Source organism: Haplochromis burtoni, unplaced genomic scaffold, assembly GCF_018398535.1.
Source record: "Haplochromis burtoni strain Fernald_Lab_line unplaced genomic scaffold, NCSU_Asbu1 Contig_56, whole genome shotgun sequence".
NCBI classification, from domain to species: domain Eukaryota; kingdom Metazoa; phylum Chordata; class Actinopteri; order Cichliformes; family Cichlidae; genus Haplochromis; species Haplochromis burtoni.
In genome coordinates, this window is record NW_024582417.1 from 1944966 (window position 1) to 1964152 (window position 19187).

General features: G+C 40.8%; 2 protein-coding genes across 4 annotated transcripts in view; one reads left to right on the forward strand and one right to left on the reverse strand.

Moving 5' to 3' along the window:
• The first annotated feature begins 4184 nt into the window (after positions 1-4184).
• On the forward strand, positions 4185-13984 carry LOC102290277 (calpain-5). Its single transcript, XM_005922200.2, has 13 exons — positions 4185-4447; positions 6244-6426; positions 6574-6705; positions 7537-7745; positions 7868-8060; positions 8145-8335; positions 9402-9479; positions 9573-9768; positions 9863-9985; positions 11927-12129; positions 12554-12675; positions 12772-12908; positions 13352-13984. The coding sequence occupies exons 2-13, from the start codon at positions 6262-6264 to the stop codon at positions 13520-13522; spliced, it is 1920 nt and encodes a 639-aa protein (XP_005922262.1). The 5' UTR covers positions 4185-4447; positions 6244-6261; the 3' UTR covers positions 13523-13984.
• Positions 13985-14015: 31 nt separating this feature from the next.
• Positions 14016-19187, reverse strand: part of LOC102289583 (serine/threonine-protein kinase PAK 3) — a 52970-nt gene continuing 47798 nt past the window's right edge. Inside the window, exons 12-16 of one of the 3 annotated variants that reach the window (XM_005922198.3) lie at positions 18429-18546; positions 18147-18246; positions 17768-17964; positions 17497-17634; positions 14016-16813 (exon numbers count right to left, since the gene is read on the reverse strand). In XM_005922198.3, coding sequence (XP_005922260.1) covers positions 16724-16813; positions 17497-17634; positions 17768-17964; positions 18147-18246; positions 18429-18546 — 643 coding nt within the window. In that variant the 3' untranslated portion in view covers positions 14016-16723. The remainder of the gene's footprint in view (positions 16814-17496; positions 17635-17767; positions 17965-18146; positions 18247-18428; positions 18547-19187) is intronic. The other 2 variants (XM_005922197.3, XM_005922199.3) reach the window with 2 other exon arrangements.

Sequence of the window (19187 nt, forward strand, 5' to 3'; positions counted from 1 at the left end):
TGTGTGTGTTGGGAGACATAAAAATAAAGGACTAATGTAAAAATAGTAATTGTTCTCATTGTGGATCCCTCTCCATAAGCATTTTCATCACCATGGGAACAAGAAATGCCTTTCTCATTGTCAGCTGTGCCCTAATATATCAAACAGCTGATCAACTGCCAGTAGTGTCAGGCTGGCAAGTTAGTATATGTGTTGTAGTCATCAAGATTTTTCAGAATTCGTGAGCTGGACAGAGTCAAATATTTGTGGAGAAAGAACCGGCCACTTCATTAGTTACACCTTCCTAGCGCTGGCTTCAATGCTCCTTTTGCCTTCAGAGCTGCCCTTTGTTCTCCATGGTACCGATCCAACAAGTTGGTCATCAGATTTTGTTCCATATTGACCATAGCTGCAGATTTGCAGCTTCATGTCTATGATGTGCATCTCCCGTTCTTCCACATCTCAAAGGTTTGGCGTGTTATCCTGTGGAAAGAAACCATCAGAAAATGGGCAAACTGTGATCATAAAGGGATGAACATGGTTAGCAACAGTACTTGGGTAGATTGTGGCAATTAAACAATACTTAAGAGTTCGTCAAGAAAATATCCTCCACACTGATGCTACAAGCTTGAACCATTGACACAAGGCTACGTTTTTATGCTTATGCCAAATTCTGATCCCACCATCCAAGTGCAAAGACTCATTAGACCAGGCAACATTTTCCAGTCTGTTGTCCAGTTTTGGTGAGCCTGTGCAAATTTTGTTGTAGTTTCAGTTCTTAAGAGTGTTGCCCGTGTGGTCTTTTGCTGCTGTAGACCATCTGATGCTTTTGGTGTGTTCAGAGATGCTCTTCTGAATACATCCTGGGTGGAACCAGTAGTTACCAGAGTTATTTTTACCTTCCAGTCAGCTCAAAGCAGTCTGGTTTCTGGCATCAACAAGGTATTGTCGCCTAGAGAACTGCTGCTCACTGGATATTTTTGCTTTATGATTATTATCTGTAAACCGTAGAGACGGTTATGAAGGATAATCCCAGTAGATCAGTTTCTGAAATGCTCAGAACAGCCTGTCTGGTATCAACAACTGAGCCACCTTCAAAGTCACTTAAATGACCCTTTTTCCTTAATTCTGATGCTTGGTGTGAACTTCAGGAGGTTATCTTGACTGTGTGCTCTGAGGAACTGCTATGTGATTGGCTGATTCAACATTTTCTTTAAGGAGCAATTGAACAGATGTGCCTAAGAAAATGGGCCAGGGAGTGCATGTCAGGTTTTAATAACTCTGAAATACTGGCCATAAATAAACAGTCTGGATTTATGCAAAAGTGACTGCTTCAGATTTTCACAGTTGGTACAAACATATCCCCATAATTGTCACTGTCATCAAGCGCCGTTTGTGCATTCATTATACTTGCAACAACACCCACTCACCCTTACGCCTATCTAAACTATGGAATTTAATGATAGTGCTGTACAATAATTGCTTAGTCACATAAGTGCATTTAATTTTTAATCCACACTATAAAACTATATTAAATATTAAAGGTTTTTAATGTAAAGCCATTATACCAGCTTCTGTCTGGATCATGACTACAGAATTTTTTTGTGCTGTGCTGGAGAACGTGGCCGCCTCCCAGCATCAAAGACTCTACAGTGGCGCTCTCTTCTGTAAGACTCAAGAATGGCACTACAAACACTGATTTTTAACAAAACCTGCGAGATGCTGGCTGTCGTTTGTTGCCATATGAATCTCCTGCCATCTGCTGGCTGTTGTTTGTCCTCTAATTTGGCATTTTGCTCTAATGAAGTTAAAGGTTCATTCAAGAGGCACCCCACAAAAATAAACATTTGAATTCCACTCTGACTTTTAAATGGGCATGTTTCAGAACGAGGAGGAAGATCAACAGAAACGTATCATTTACACTATCTCACCTTTTAAAACGACTGTAAATGTTTGACAGGTTCTTTTTTCCTTAAAAAGAATGTTAAAAATGTAAAACCCGCAGAAAAGATTTTTGTGTAATGACTCTAAAACTTGCCAAAGAAGTGAAACTGTGTAATGTCACAAGATCCATCGGGGTTGTTCATTGTTCAGATCAGACTAAACAAGAAATCCTCTATTGTAAGCAGCTTCCTTAGTAAAGAAATTCAAATGTAGATATGTGCCTGGTTTGCGAAAAGGATGACTATTTATGGCATGTACTGTGGGGGTGGGGCTGATGGTGAGTGCTTTTGTAAAGACACAAAAATCTGCTCTTATAGTTTAAGCAGCTGTGATACTCTTCAGACTTCACAATATTACATTACTGGAAGCTGTAAAACACTGAAATATCTTCTGGAGCCACAGCAGTAGGCTTGTAAATGTAAAGTTTAAAGTAAAAAGAGCCATTCTCAAGAGAACATGATTGCACTCGGCAAAAATTCAAAAAAACCTTTGCGCCACGTTTGTACTTTTATTACGGTTTTGAGATCGTTTCAGGAGGTCAGAGTCATCCTGAGAGGACTGTGACTATAGACCAAAGTTTGTATGGAGCCCCGGTTTTGTTTGTTGATACTTTGAAGTGATCAAATCTACAACAGAATGGCTAAAAAAAAAAAAAAAAGAAAAGAAGCCCAGAAAAGAGTTGAGGCCACAGCAGACTGAGATGCTGCAGCAGGACCTTAAGAGTGATGTCCTGCAATGTTGTGAAGAGCCAGAATTCCTTCACAGTGACGTTAGAGACTGATAGTCATACAGAAAATAATACATTACTAATCCCTTCCATCATTCCCTTTGTTACACAGACTTAATTAAAATATAAAATGGGGGGGGGGGAAAGTGTCTAAATAAATGCTCCAAAGTTGAACAACACACAATACCCATATATTTTCTCTTTCAATATATACAAGATACTGAAAGTAAAACTAGTGCAGCTACCTTAGAGGGGGAGCTGTATAACAGGTAGGAATGATTTCCTGTAAGCTTCTATAGTGCATTGCAATAGAGTGAGTTGTTTGCAGAATGTGCTCCTGTGACCGTCCAGCACGTCACGGAGAGGGTGTGACGGTTTGTCCATCTTAGTTTGTAATTGGCATAACATCATCCTCTGTGACACCACAAAGGACACGTCATTTAGTAAAGCTCCACATCCATCCCTGCTTGAGGTGGTTCTACAAGCTGCTGAGTCATCGGGTGTACTTCAGTTTTCACAGAACCTGTGAAAACGTTCCAGAAATGATTATTTCTCACTGGCTTTATTTTTCCAATTTTATGACACAATGTAAATATGATGTAGATAAAACAGATCAATTTAAATCTCTCCTCCTTTAAGTGGTGATATGTAACTACACTTCTGTGATTACTCCACCCTCGCATGCGTGTTTTCTGTGGCAAACAAATGTTTATATCTGACGGTTATACATTCCCACGAGGAAGAGGGCTTTGACAGCGCTGACCTCGTGACTCATTTACTGAAGAAACCATGAGACGGCGCTCATTAAAATCTTCACTATTTAAGTTATGACAGCGTTGATCTGGCCCCCCCGTTTCTACCACAGGAAGTGTTTCCTTCTTTTCAAACAATCTCATGTCATATGGTGTGTGTCTAGATATCACCCCGCTCACTGATACACTCATTCTCGTTATCTATCACATCAGAAACTCATGTTTGGTATTTTCTCATATCACAGCTAATCCAGATGATTTATTGTTATTTTGAAAATCTGTTCAGTTTCTTTTTTGGCCTGTCTCCTTTACTCCTTCGTGGATTTACCTTATTAATGTTGGCTCAGTTTTTCCTCAGTTTCGAGCCTGGATTTAGCCACTCAAGATTTTTCTCAGTCAGGGGAAGTCAAAGTGTTTCTTGTGCTCTTTAAGCCCAGAACACTCAGTGCCTGCCAGTTTGTCCTATTACCACAGTTCACTTAAAGTGCAAGGATAACATATGGCTTATTAGTTATGTTTATTCAATTAGACATGGTAAAAGTTAAAGAACAATAATGCAAGTTGTTGTTTTTTTTTTGTTTTTTAGCAGAGATATGCAACACTACATCACGGAGACACAGTGTTTGGATGTTTGTTAAATCTAAGTTTTAATGTTTAAGAAAAAAACAGGGCAGGTTCATACTTGCTGCACCTTAGTGGGGCTGGGTGGTAGTACCGAAAGTATTCAGTTTCAGTCTCCCACCGTCCCTCCCACCTTCCAATCACCATGTCAGCCTAACACCTCCTGCTGCAGAGGTGCTCGTCAGACCAGTTCTCAGGCACTGTGTTATGTGTTACTCTTTGCGGAAGCGCTCGGTGCTACAAGTTAAAACTCAAGAAACGGCATCTGGTTCTGAAAAAAAGGTAAACCAGATTGCACACTTTATGAAAGGACCGGACAACTTGCAGTGTCGAGTTTGGGACTGATCTTTAAACAGCTCTCACAGGAGCCCCCACGGGACGATTGGATGTGTTTGAGCCCATCACTGCAAGGACAAGACGACAGGTGAGTGTTGCTCTTAAGATTTTAAGCACTTAAGTGCTTTCAGTTTTAACATTCAACAAGTATATGTGGTTTACTGTGGATTCATGGGATTTACTGCATCTGGGTTTTTTGGGGTTTTTTTTTTTTTTTTTTGACTGAATGACTCAGATTTATCTTTGTTTTGGCCAGCAGCCATTTTTACTGTGTAACACACTGATACAATTTAAAAGTAATATTTATAACAATATAATAATTACATTTACCCAGGCACAAATCAGCATAAACTCAGACTATTAAATGCTTTAGTTTTTGGGGGGGTTTTGTGGTATGAAACTAAAACACTGAACTGTATCTCTAACAACACTGTCACGTGCCGGCAGATATGCCGGATATGGGGGGAATGTCAACTGCCATTCACTTATTATACAGATTAAAAGGACACTATGAGACATAATCTTGCAAAGTGCTGTTGAGAAACAAATGTTTTCATCACGTAAACACTTATATTCCTTTAAAAAAAAAAGAGTAAATGGAATAACCAACCAAAAATAGCCTGTCTGAGCGCTTTAGCCAAGAACTCTCAAACCGATAACAGTCACACAAGCACAAACTCACCAACAACTCTGTGTACTCCCTTACCCACAGACACAGAATGATTTATTAATCCATTTCAGAAATCTGGGAGTCATGACATCACAAAGTATTCAGGTCAAACAGTAAAATGCCAAGGCGATAAGATCCAGTGCAGTAAGAACAATAACGACCGGGGTGTGGCTCTCAGACACAGGCAAGTACAACACCTGGAAACTTCCTTGTTGTTGACCAGGAAGTTATAGGTGCACACCTGCCGTCTGAGAGGTATAGTGCAGATATGTTTTCTTGTCTTCAATGAGTTATCTGTAATGATTTTGAACTTTATAGAAAAATCTGAAAATTCTCATTCTTTACGTTTTGGAGTTAGCTCGATTCTTTCTGTCTGTCTGCTAGATCTGTGCACACTCTAAATCATTTTTCCTGTCCTGTCCTGCCCTGTTTTTTTTTTTTAACTTGTTTGATTTTATAAAGAAACAGTTACAAAGTGTTTCTTAATTCAATGCTTGTTGCTTCCAGTAAAGGATATTTGGTACACTGTGGTGTGTTATTCTTGGCAAAAATGAAATATCAAGCTTTATCAAAACTAATTATTTTGGCTCATGCTGACTAAACACAGCACTCAGAAGTTGACATGAGTGGGACGAAGAGTTCAAGAGTCATTCCCTGGAGAAAACAGCTGTGATGATGATCACTCCCTCTGTCACAAAGTAAAATGTAGCCTTAATATAATTAATATTATTCTCACAATACGCGCCAGTTTACATAAAGTCTTTTGGCCACAAATATTGTCACTGCTGTTGATCTTTGAATGATATGTGATGTATTTTTATTTACTTTCTCTTAAGATTTCAAACACTATTGATGGATCTAAATCAGTGTAAAACACTTGATTCAATCAGAAAACTGCAGCTCGTCAGATGATTAAAAATGTGATGTTTCATTTTTTTTTTATCTGTGTTCTAACTGTAAAGTTTTCATTTCCTGTTTTAGAATATAGTTAATAAGAAAGTTGCATATTGCTATGTAAACACCGTATGCTCATCAGTAAACCTAGGCTGTCTCAAGGGACTTTGGGTCAAAGGTCAGTCTGCTATGATCTGGCAATGAAACAACGCTGAGATTTACGAGAACAGTTTCAGCTGGATTTGCCCAATAGCGATCAGCTTTGGGACCTCCTCCTTTACATAGTCTGAAAATGTCTGGTGTCTCTCATCGATCTGCAGCTGTGAGGCTTCAGCACGATGGTCTCCTCGGTGAAGCCGTACAAAAAACAGCACTACGCTGACCTGAAGAATGACTGCATCAGGAACAAGACGCTGTTTGAGGATCCAGAGTTTCCAGCCACCAACGCTTCACTCTATTATAACAAACCACCTCCTGGTAGGGTAAAGTGGAAACGACCTGGGGTAAGCGGCCAAGGCTAATATCCATCAAGCCACATGTTTGTTTTTAAGACAGCATGTAAGAAAAGAAAAAAACGAAACCTATAATTATACTTTTTTTCAATACTGTTAAAGTCTTAACAGTCTGTCATGTTATTTTCTCTGTTGTAGGAGATAAGTAAAAAACCTCATCTGTTTGTTGAGGGCATCAGCTCCCATGATTTGAACCAGGGAGTTGTGGGAAACTGCTGGTTTGTTGCAGCCTGCTCTTGTCTGGCCTTGAAGCCAAAGCTCTGGCAGAAGGTGTGTTAACTTTGTTGCTTTATTCTTAATGTGGGTGTCGAGGAGTTGGTGCGTTAAAGTTGATAACTGTACATTAATAAAACTTAAATACTGTAACTATAGCAGCAGGGTATTCGTTTCAGGAAGGAAGTTCTCCCATGGATATATTCAATATATCTGGCAGACAAACATATTATATTGTACTGTAACTTTGCTAATAACTAAGGGCAAAGGGACTATGAAACCTGAGAGATATAAAATTCAGCTATTTAGAAAATTGTCTGTGAAACTTGACTGTATTGGGTTTATCTTTTTTTCTTAAATAAAATACAAATCAAAGAAGAAGAGGGAAAAGAGGGAAACCTGAAGAGGAACTGGAGGGGCTTAGCGATGGAGAATAAATGTCAACCAAAAAGTTTTAGTCCTTTGTAGAAATCTTTCACCTTTTTTCCACATTTTAGTTGCAAGAAATGAGCAGAGGAAGAAAAACTGAAAGTGTGAGGATACATCAGCTATGCATTCTATGTCACTTATTTTGTCTTACCCACTCCACATTATATGTTCTCAAATCCCTGGGGTTGGTACAACTAGAGAACTTAATGGCCAATTCTTTATTACAGCATTATGTATGTTCCATCCACTGCAAACGTTTGATTTTATAACACACATAAAACACTACAACACCTGCATTTATTGGTCAACGCTTTATGAGCAAAGATGTAATTTAAAGGGTTTTGTTGAACTCGTTATAGTGTATACTAAACTATAGTATGTTTATGTTTTGGTGATTTTTGTTCAAATCTATCTGTTGTGGGCACGTTTCATTTTGGGTGATGTCGCATGCCAAATCAGGTGATTCCTGACTGGAAGGAGCAGGAGTGGGATGACAAACACCCCGAGAACTACGCAGGAATCTTCCACTTTCAGTTCTGGATCTTTGGTGAGTGGATCGACGTGGTGGTCGATGACCGACTCCCTACGATCAACGAAGAACTCATCTACTGCCACTCGAAAGACCCCAACGAATTCTGGAGTGCTCTGCTGGAAAAGGCCTATGCAAAGTCAGTATACTTTAAATAGCCTGATTGGGGGGGAGACTCTTACTTGGTTTAGTTTTAGGTCCCGTCTGCATTTATAATGCTTTGAACTAAACTTCTGCATTTCTTACACCATCTGTGCCCAGGCTCTCTGGCTGCTATCAGTCCCTTGAGGGCGGAAACACTGGTGATGCTGTGGTGGATTTCAGTGGAGCTGTATCTGAAGCCATCAGCCTAGAGGAAGGGCAATTTTATAAGGACCAAGGAAAACAAGACAAGCTTTTTGATGACCTGCTGAAGGTGTACGACCGAGGAGGAATCATAAGCTGCTCCATCAGGGTCTGTGCTGTTTCTGAATATACACGTCTTTGTGTTTTAAGCACTTTAAACATGCCGATAGTAATTGTTTGCAAAATATTACAGGCACAGCCTCATGAAATTGAGCTCAAGATGATAAACGGGCTCGTGAAAGGCCATGCGTACTCAGTAACTGCAGTGAAGAGGGTTCGTTTGGGTCATGGGCTGCTGGCCTACTTCAAGAATGAAACCATTCCTCTGATCCGTATGAGAAACCCCTGGGGTAAGATTGAATGGAAAGGAGCCTGGAGTGACAGGTGAGCAGGAAGCTTGTTATAGTTAATTTTGTCTTTGCTATGTGTTCTGATTTCAGCAGACACTGTGCCAAAAAAAAGCCTTTTTAAATGGAACGCTGTCTGCCTTACAAACTTGTTTTTGTGTTTTTTGGATTCATATGGAAAACAGAGCCGTGGTTCGTTGGTTCAAATAGTTCAATCACATTTGATTTTATTTATAAAATAGCAAATCACAACAGATGCCTCAAGGCACTTTACATCAGAAGATGAAGAAGCCATAAAGACCCTAACAATCAGACCCAGCCTTATCTATATTCTTTATCAAAAAGGAAAGTTTCAATACTAATCTTAAAAGTAGAGAGGGTGTCTGTCTCTTGAGTCCAAACTGGGAGCTGGTTCCACAGTGGCGTGAAGGCTCCTCCTCCCATTTTACTTTTAAATACCCGAGAGACCCCAAGTAAGCCCCCAGTCAGAAAAGAAAAGTGCTCTAATGGGGTATACACTAATGCAAGGTCTTTAGGATAAGATGGAGAATAATTATTCAAGCCTTGTATAACAGGAGAAGATTAATTAATTGAATTAATTGAATTAATTGATTCTTTATTTAACAGAGAACCAGTGAAGAGAAGCCAATGTGGGACAAATACACTCTCTATTTCTAGTCTGTGTCAGTACTCTCACTGCAGCATTTTGGATCAACTAAAGCATTTTTAGGGAGTTTTTGGGAGAGCCTGATAATAATGAATTACAATGACTGAGCCTAATAATGCCAAATAATGACTTCTTCATGGCAAAACCTCCATCTGTCTGTAAATTAAATTTGTAATGTAATTTAATGTTAGGGCAAGTTGTTGGCTAATACTCGGGGATGTTACAGCATTTTAGATTGAACTATTTACAGACTTTTACAGAGATCTATAAAAGGAGTTTCAGGTATTTTTATTTTTTCAGTGTTACAAAGTCTCTGTGGAAACCTTTGCTACTGGCTCAGACAGGCAATTGTCCAAAAATGAAAAAATGTCTTTTGATCTGTGCGCTGTTTGTAAGCGCATTAAACATTCTGCCTTGCTTTATTGTTGTTTGCCAGTTCTGAGGAATGGGCAAAGGTTGGTGACACAGAGAGGCATAAGCTTGGCATCACAGTGGAAGATGATGGAGAGTTCTGGTAAGTGATGAATTTCCTCAATCACAGCACTATTTCAGGACAGTTTATCCCACTTTTCCAGATTTTAATAATAGATTCTGTTCAAATCTTCAGGATGTCATTTACAGACTGGTGCAAGTTCTTCACTGATGCAGACGTGTGCCGTGTCATAAATACTTCATTGATTAGCGTCCATAAGACTTGGAATGAGTACGTGCACTTTGGCAGCTGGTCCAAAAATGCTGACCCACTTCTAAACCGCTGTGGGGGCTGTGCTAACCACAAACGGACATTCCTGCAGAACCCACAGGTACAGCAGGCTCTGGATGACCTCTCTCCTTACATCGCCTCTGTTCATGTATGTGTACACATCTGTGATGACTCCATTTCAACTTCTTTTGCAGTATTTATTTGATGTGACAAAGGAGACTGATGAGGTCCTCATCTCGTTGCAACAGAGAGACATGAAAATCCACAGACCTCAAGGTCACGGAGAAAACCTTACCATTGGCTTTGGCATCTTTAAGGTATCACAGTGTCATGTAACCCTTCCATATGTGGGAAAGACTGTGTTTGTGGGAGATGTGAAATGCTTAAAATATAGCCAAACATGTCATACTCATTTGTCAGAATAATGTCTGCTGTGTGTGCTGAGTTTGAGGGGACTTTCTTCACAGCTTCACAGCTATTGTAAATGTTTAAAGTCTAAAGAAAATGTGTCAAATTGTCTCAATATGCAGGACTAGAAATGAGGGATAATAATACGGTGCAGGCCCACATTTAGTGAACGGCTCATTATTCTTGTCTGGAATGAAAACATTAATCAAAGTTCAGTTTATTTTGGTCAAAAGCAAAGCCTTTTCACCCCATCCTGCATCACTTTGGTCAAAAAAATCTGGCTTGAATTGACTTTCTCTTCTCATTTAATGACCAAACAGTGATAAGTTTGTTTTTTCCAACAACTTACACCCCTTGAGTGTTTTATCAGAACCAAAACAGACCATTTCAGCAGCCTGAACCTCAAACGATTAAACACAAAAAGGTACCACATACTTTCTGTGATTGCTTCAGGCTGAAAAGCAGCGTGGAACCGAACACCAAACTCAAATCTTTGTGATGATTTCAGACGGCTCGGATGCCTGTGTTCTTGTGCAGCAGTGTGCAGGGATTATTTAGGACTCACGTATTATGTCTGCTAAATCATAACCAGGCCAAAAAAAAAAAAAAGCTGAAAAGTATGAAATACATGGATACACTGAGTTCTGAAACAGACACAAGATACAATAAGTGCCGATCACTACAACCTGGGGTATGTTTCAGAAGCAGGTTTAAAACTTGATGTTGTCCTGCATGTTGCGATTAGATTGTCACCTTTAAATGAGACCATGAAACCCAGTGTGACAAAACTGACGGCCCATTTCCTGTAATGAGACTTTAGTTGACAGAGACATGGCAAAGTTCAGACACACACTGTGCACTATTATCACGCTGATAGAAGTGCTGCCAAAACCCTGGACAGGAATGTCAGCACCATAAAAAGCTTTTAATTTAAAAAAAAAAAGAAAGAGAACAGAAACAGCCGTGTGCGCGTGGCCCACTGTGGAAGTGAAATGTTAAATCTTTATTTAACCTTTCTCATGTATGTTTATCATACAAGTAATGTGTCCTCTTCCTTTATCGGGCACTTCCTCTAAACCACAGATGTTACGATTAGATTCCTGTCTGCTTTGTTTGTGGTGAAAAAAAAAAATCACATTTAATGCCATTGTATTTTTTTTCAAAAACAAGAAGAAATAAGACGATCAGTCAACACAGTAATGCGCGTGTTAAAATTCAATTATTGTTTCTATTTTGTGCCACCAGGAGGCAGAAAACTCTTTTCCACTTCTCTTTACTACGCCGTTTAAAGGCATCAATTAAAGTTTATGATGAACAAGAAGAACCTTTTATTCGTTGACTCTGGCACGAATTCAAATGTAGCTTAATTAAGTACAAAATTAGCAAAATGCAGTTTAAAAGTCATTTTTCTGCCCAGGTACTTTTTCGGATTGCTGCTATACTGATGCAGCTGACTGCGGTGGAGCGGAAGGTTTTGCTCCTTCATGCAGTAAAAAGTGCAGTTCATTAGAGTTCAAGTCACCTTTAAGTAAGATGGCTATAAATTAAACAGGGAAAAATGAAATTCTGCTACCCAGATTTGTTTGTATAGTAGACGTAATTTATGTAATCTTGTATATTTTTGCTACGTCGTATTATTTTGATCAATTGTTTTTGCAAGCCAATCTTGCAGTCAAGCTCACCCTGTATGTCAAGCTGCATTCATTTTGAGCGTACTATATGCTTCTTAGGTGATATTTTCATGTGTCACTTGTAATCGCATTTCCTTTGAAATTTATTGAAGTAGCTCCAAACTGTGTTGCACAGGATTTTGGTAAATTATGCTCACAAAATATCAAATTCTTTTCCAGGTGGAGCTGAACAGGAAGTACCGTTTACATGACATCCTGACCCAAAAGTGTGTAAATACGTCAACCTACATCAATGCTCGGACAGTGTTCATGAGGATCAGTCTGACTCAGGGCCGATATGTCATCTTCCCCACCACCTTCCAGCCTTTTACGCTGGGCGATTTCATGCTCCGGGTTTTCACTGATGTGGAGTCCGGCTGCAGGTAGGACAGTGCCGTAGATGTGAGGTCAAGCCAACAACAGTGTGTAGCTGAGTTTGTCAGACAAAAATGTAATACCAATAACTCCAAAAAATAACGCACTTATCTGGGAAAGTGACTGATATGGCAGCTGTTTGTACGTTTTTAGTCCAAGAAAACATTCAAATTAGTGTTTTGGGAAATAGGGACCATTTAAATGTGATTTACAGTAACTTCTATTGCTTTTCTTGGCCAAATATTTTATTTTGCCAGATTTTGTTTTGTTTCTTTTTGGCACAGCGACTCATAGTCACTCATTAATAATACAGGTCATCCACTCAGCCTTGTCTATGAATCATAGGTGTAATGTTACTGTTCCACTCTTCAGTTTGCCTCTAGTAAGAACAAGGCCACATTGCCAACTCTTAACTCTTCTCTACTCTCACAGGGAGCTGACAGTGGACAAGCCTCAGGTAAAATGCTGGAGTTCAATCATTGGTTACCCACAAGCTGTGACTCATGTCTATGTACATTCAGCTGAGGGGCTGCAGAATCAGGACCGCACAGGAGGTTAGAAGACTTTCCACAAGTTAAACTTCCTGCTATAACACTTCTGTTCAGCGTGATGAGTCTTTAATCCACCAAATCTGGTTCTCTTTCACGCAGGTGCAGACCCCTACGTGATCATATCATGTGAGGGCAAGTCAGTCAAATCCACCATCCACAAGGACACCTTAAACCCAGAGTTTGCAACTAGTGGTGTTTTCTACAGGAAAAAGCTGAGCAAGCCCATAACTGTGCAGGTAATATGCAGTCTATCTCATTAGTCCTGCTTAATGGAATTATTCTCAGTGACTGGTGGAGCAAAGGGATTTCTCACCTCTGTCCGGTTGAAACTAAGGCTCTCAGACATGTCTGCTTTTCAGAGATCAGCGTTATTTTAATCTCAAAGACTGTAAAGTTTACATTAAAGAGTTTGTAAAAGGCTTCAAGAGCATTTTAACAGTGAACAAACTTTCAGTTTACCTGAAGTCTTACACACAATTCTGCATCAAATGTAAACTAAGTGCTGTCTCTGCTCATAAAAGCCAAAACAACAACAATACATTTTTTTTACACCACTAGCCTAATCCTGCATGTGCAAATCTTAAATTCCTAATCTGTTTAATGAGTGAAAACATTTGTTTTGCCATTACATTTTAGAGTGTGGAGATAAATATATTTCAAACTGACTGTTTCTCCTCAGGTGTGGAACAGCAACGCAGTGAAGGATGAATTTATGGGCCAAGTCGTGTTGTCCGGGTCAGTGAACGACCCCACCGAACCTCAGAGGCTTCAGCTCACAGATCAAGGACGGCAGATGCCCGGCACCATCGGCCTAAGGATCGTCACCTCGGTTCAGCTGACTGCCATATGACCGGAGAGAGGGCTGAATACTTTCTCAGCTTTGACTTATTTGACAAGCATCAAAACCAGCAGTGGGATGCATTTGTATGAAGGTGAATTTATGTGAGCAGGGAATTATGGGACAAACTGAAAATCTCTCCCTTTTCGTTACTTTTGATCTTTTTTTTTTAAATTCATGCTTTTATAATTTATATATAAAGTTTTTATTTTGATGTGTTTGTAACCCCGATTATTCTGATACGACACTGTGAGAAACATGGCAGTATTTGTCCTTCAGGCCTCACAGTTACCAAGATCGCGGCCTGTACAGTCGCCTTTTTGCAGAGTAACGTGTTACATGCTACACCTGGTGTTACACGTATGCATTCCTCTTCCGTTTCTTTCCTCCAGCAGTTTACAATCACGGTTTGTTCTCATGAGTACTAAGAAAATCCTCAATGGAACAAAAATTAAAAGAAATCCTAAGACCAAACACTGCTACGACTCTGGTTTTCTTCCTCTTTTTATTTCAGTCCAGTTCCCAAACTGCAATATTTTGTTGTTTTTTTTTCCTTCAGTTTTTTTTTTGTTTTTTGGACACTCAAGACACAGCCATGCACAATTCAAAGTTCAAAAAGTCTATTGCTTCAACCACAATTAAAAATAGTTTATCCAAAACCTCATTTCCCCTTCACTCATTTGTCCTTTTCCAAAGATGGGGGAAGGCCTGCTGAGGTATGCCAGATGGATCAGCAGTTTTACAAAGCTAGACAATAATAAGAGTAGTAGTAATAATAATCATAATAATAATAAAGATAATAATTTAAAAAGTAACATTTTTTGTCTTTGTTCCATTCTCTTGATAGACATTAATAGAGGAATTTTCACACCACGTGTACAGGTTTACACATTCAGAAGATAGGAATGTACAGGAGCAACCACAGAAAAGGGGGCACGTCGGCGGTGTCTCTCGTCCCGAAATTCACCTTTGTGCTCATAGTTCAGACCTGTACATGGGGCAGAGGCCAGATGTCCCAGGGCTGGCGAAGCTTCCTAACAGGCCACCCACACCTACCACGCGCACTCACACACGCACACACACGCACAAACACTCAGCAGTGGTATTCAGGACAGACTGTGTGGGCCCGCACACAGAGTGCTGCATTCATCGGCTCTCTGTCCAGATGAAGGAGTGTCCTATAAAGCCCAAACAGGAGAGGTGGATCCAGGAGTGCAGAGACGGCGTTTGTGTGTTTGCTTTTCTCTCTTTTTTTCTCTTCTATTTCCAGGGTGCAAAACAATTATTGATACATACCACAGAGCAACCTGAATATTGTCGTTTTAAGTTACATAGTTATGAAAAAAAAGTGGGGGTTCCCGTCGTATTTACATACATACATACATATCCTAACAATCTTAACCTATCTGAAGATGACATACAGTGTATAGTTTGTTTTACATGCATGGATTCTGTTGCATCCTCCTGTCTCACGTCACTCCTTCATCTTCTGCGCTGGACAGTGGAGGTACAATATGACTAAGCAGCTACCCTGCACCTCAAAGTCAAGGTGGACAACACGAGTGAGGCATCTTCTAGTGCAGATTGAGGTAGCCCCCTAACACACACACACTCACGCACGCACACACACATGGGGGGGGAATGCTACATGGGAAATGTCCAATGAAGGCAGCAAATACAGACACAAAATCTAAACTTCTGTACAGAGGAGTGAGTTTAAGCAAACCCAGTATGGAAGGAATGATGGCGATCAATGTGAACCTCGGCTAGGGTTTTCAGCGCTATAGGGCAAGGTACAATCGTAAAATGGCACTCCCTGCTTCCTGCTTCACTCCCTTGATAACATCCCCCTCTTTTTGATCTGACGCACACCCACAAGGTGATAAAATGTAAATATCACGGAAAGAATTTGCATAACATCCAATTAAATGAGGGGGGGGGGGAAATGAATGAATGAGCAGCATCATAAGTACAAAAAGGAAGAAGGAAGGACGGAAGGAAGGAGGGAAGGAAGGAGGGGCAGCTGGTGGTCAGTGGCTCATTGGACACAACACATGCATTTGAAGTACTTTCCCTTTATGTCGTGTTTGTCAGTTTCAATTGGATAAATATATTTTTTGTTCACAGCATTTGTTTGTTGGGTGTATTTTGACTAAGGACACTGTGATTCTTGGGGCATCCTTGGGTGTGATTGAGTGTGGCGCTGGACCTCCAACTTACTGTAGATGACCATCTTCTAGGATGAGTAAATGACAGATATCCATAATATAAACATCAAGCACACAGCTCTGGCTCTGGCATCAGTGATCATGTGTGTCTGCAACAGGAAACAGCCAAAACTTCAGGCAACCGTCGCCAACTCCAACTCTTCACCGATATGAAATGGATTAATAAAGGGTGTTTAAAGCTGGCATAGGTCATGTGAAATTATTCCTGACTTTTTCCCCTGTAGTGGCACCCCTACTACACGCATTTACAAACACACACACAGACACACAGAAAATGCAAAAATATTCCACCTTGAGATGTGACAGTCTGCAGAGGAGTAGCTATGTTTTTTCCACAGAGCCGTAGTCATGCAGGCAAAGGCTGGGTCCAGAATCACGCTCTCACATCAGCCAGTCCCTGCAGGTGCAGGTGTGGCCCGATGGTGCACCACGAAGGGAAGGACTGGAGGAGGGATAATCAAGCCTAAAGCTTGCCAGGGAAGGAAATTCAGGCTCTTCAAGTTTAGTTTTTTTGTCTCTCCTCATCGCTCTTGGAGCCTCTTCTTGAAAATGAGCACGCTTTCTTTTCAATTTTCTCATGGTTTTTTTTTTCGGTTTGGGAAGCAACCGCCTCCCAAACAGGACGTACGACACAAAGAAATGTGCACAGTTTGTATACGCGCACGCAGGCCAACACACCCACACACTCACACACACTTGTGATAGACTGCTCTACATGTACAGAGTGCTGGAGGAGTAAACGGGGAGACAAGGTCTTTTCAGCAGCATGGGCCGAGACGCTGCAAGGCCAGATGTCCATCCTACATTTGAGGCCTGGGGGTCTTTTGTCCTTGTGCTGTCACTGTAAGTCACACAAACCCCTCCTTGTGCTGTCACTGTCACGTCACCCGCCCCCCATACACCCATACACCCAAGCCCCTGGATGTGATGAAAGCACTCATCGCAGGCGGGGCTCCAGCCTCGGGTGCGGACAGAGAGCACATCCTTAGCGACTGCTGTTCTTTATGGCTTCCTTTGCAGCTACAATCAGGGGCGTCAGGCTGGATAGAGGCTTCGCCAACTTGAGGAAAGAATGCTGAAAATGCAAAAAATCATTTTTAAAAATGTACCTATGAATCCAAAGAGTGTTGCAATATCATAAAAATACAGTTATGATTATTAAAACAAGCATAAGAGTAGATTTAATATAGTACGCTTAGAATCATAGTATTCAATTCAATTCAGTTTTGTTTATATAGCGCCAAATTACAACAACAGTTGCCTCAAGGCACTTTATATTGTAAGGTAGACCCTGCAATAATACATTCAGAGGAAAAAAACCCAACAATCATATGACCCCCTATGAGCAAGCACTTCGGCGACAGTGGGAAGGAAAAACTCCCTTTTAACAGGAAGAAACCTCCAGCAGAACCAGGCTCAGGGAGGGGGAGCCATATGCTGCGACCGGTTGGGGTGAGAGAAATTATTATTATCATTATCCAAGAATCATTATCCAGTTTCCAGGGTAACTAACAAAAGTTGATAACCTAGTACATGACCTGCCTATCCAAAAAGATAATTTTGTTAAAAGAACAAGATGATGAACGCCAAAATGCAACACTTTGAGCTTCAATTGTTAGTGCTCAATTTGGTTTTGTGCAGTAGTAAGAATTATGGCTCGTTTACACCACATCACTCACATAGTTGGATATATTCGTCAAAGTGCAGCAGATGGTAGCGTGTCTACATACTGTTTATTTCTCAAGTCTCTGCTTTTACCTGGAGCAACTCCTTGGCAGAACCTCTGCGGTCCACATCCATCTCCAGACAGCGGTTGAGGAAGTCTCTGAACACAGATGATAGTCTCTCTGGATTCTGCAGCTCTGGAGTCCCGTTGGTTGCGATCAGGTAGAGCGCCTGGAAAGATGATCGCAGTCAAACATGCAAGGACCGCAGAAAAAAGACATACGAATATTTTATCTCCACGTAAACTGTAAGAACCACAGACGGCTACTGAGCCTCCGTGTTGTGGCTGTGCTTTGTCTCTTACCCTGAGTGGATTCTCATTCAGATAAGGTGGTTCTCCCTCCACCATCTCTATCGCCATGATTCCCAGAGACCAGATGTCCACTTTGGGGCCGTAAGCTTTCCGAGTCACCACCTCTGGTGCCATCCAGTAGGGCGTTCCCACCATTGTGCTGCGCTTGTTTTGCTCGGGAGTGATCTGAGCGCAGAAGCCGAAGTCGGCTGCAGGAAGTGAGAGAGAGGGAGACAGAGAGACGCAAGGGTGTTTTAACATTGAGTCGTGCATTTCTATTCTTTTTATTTGATCCCAGCAGTCTTTCATTTAACACAACGCAGTGTCTCTAAACCTGATCATACTCCTCACCAAAGCCAAAGTTTATTGAATAAAATGAATAAATGCTTACTCAGCTTCACGGATCCATCCATCCCTAAGAGGATGTTGTCACTTTTTATATCTCTATGGATAACTTGGTTGGAGTGTAGAAAGTCCAAAGCTTGCAGACACTGAAGAGAAAAAAAAACCCATTACTAACTTCACCTACGAAAGAAAGTCCGTGTTCAGGAAAAATTTAGACATAGACGGTCCTTTTCTCTAGGCTGGGTAAAATGCGTAAACTTGTCTACATGAGTCCACCTTAATATTAGGGTCATCTGGCAGTACTGCTGATCTAAACTTGGCTTCTTACCTCTCTGCAGACTGCTGCAATCTGGCCTTCGTCCATGCAGGTCTCAGTCACTACATCTGTCAGCGAGCCTCCAGCCAAATACTCCATCACCACCCAAAGCTCATCTCCTACCAGGTAACTAATAAAAGAGAAAGTGAGAAACACATATTTAATATTTCTTTGGCAAATCGAGTCTCAAGCCTTGCCCAGAAAATGAGATGACAGAGCAGTCTACGACAAGAAGCAAGAGCTAAAGCACGTTACCGCTAGCTGTGGACAAAGGGACATAAAGCAAAAGAAAAAAGGAGCCGAGTGGAACAGATGCTCGAAAGCTGCATGAGCTGAGTGCCCTTGCTGAATGCTTATACGGTTTTACAACACTAGGTGTCAGTAATGTCTTAAGATGAAATGAGACCACCATTAGAAGAAGAACAGCAAGAAAGAGGAGGAGATGAGGAAGAAAAGAAGGCTGAGAGGATTTTTCAATGTCATTAAGGTAACTATAATACACACTAGGCCAAAATCACTCTACAGTCAACTGCATCAACTTTGTTCTGATCACAGATCAGCTGCTACTGGCAAAGTTATATTTATACACTGGGTAAGTTTACTTGCAAACTTAATAACAGTAAATCCATATTAAATTGTAGTGTAATGTTTGGTTATTGGAACTAGCAACATATATGTAGTAAGCAGGTGACTGCATAGAATGTGAGGCTGGAATAAGAGGAAAAAATCTCCACTACGACTCTTCAGCTCATCAAGCTTTAACTGTGTCCA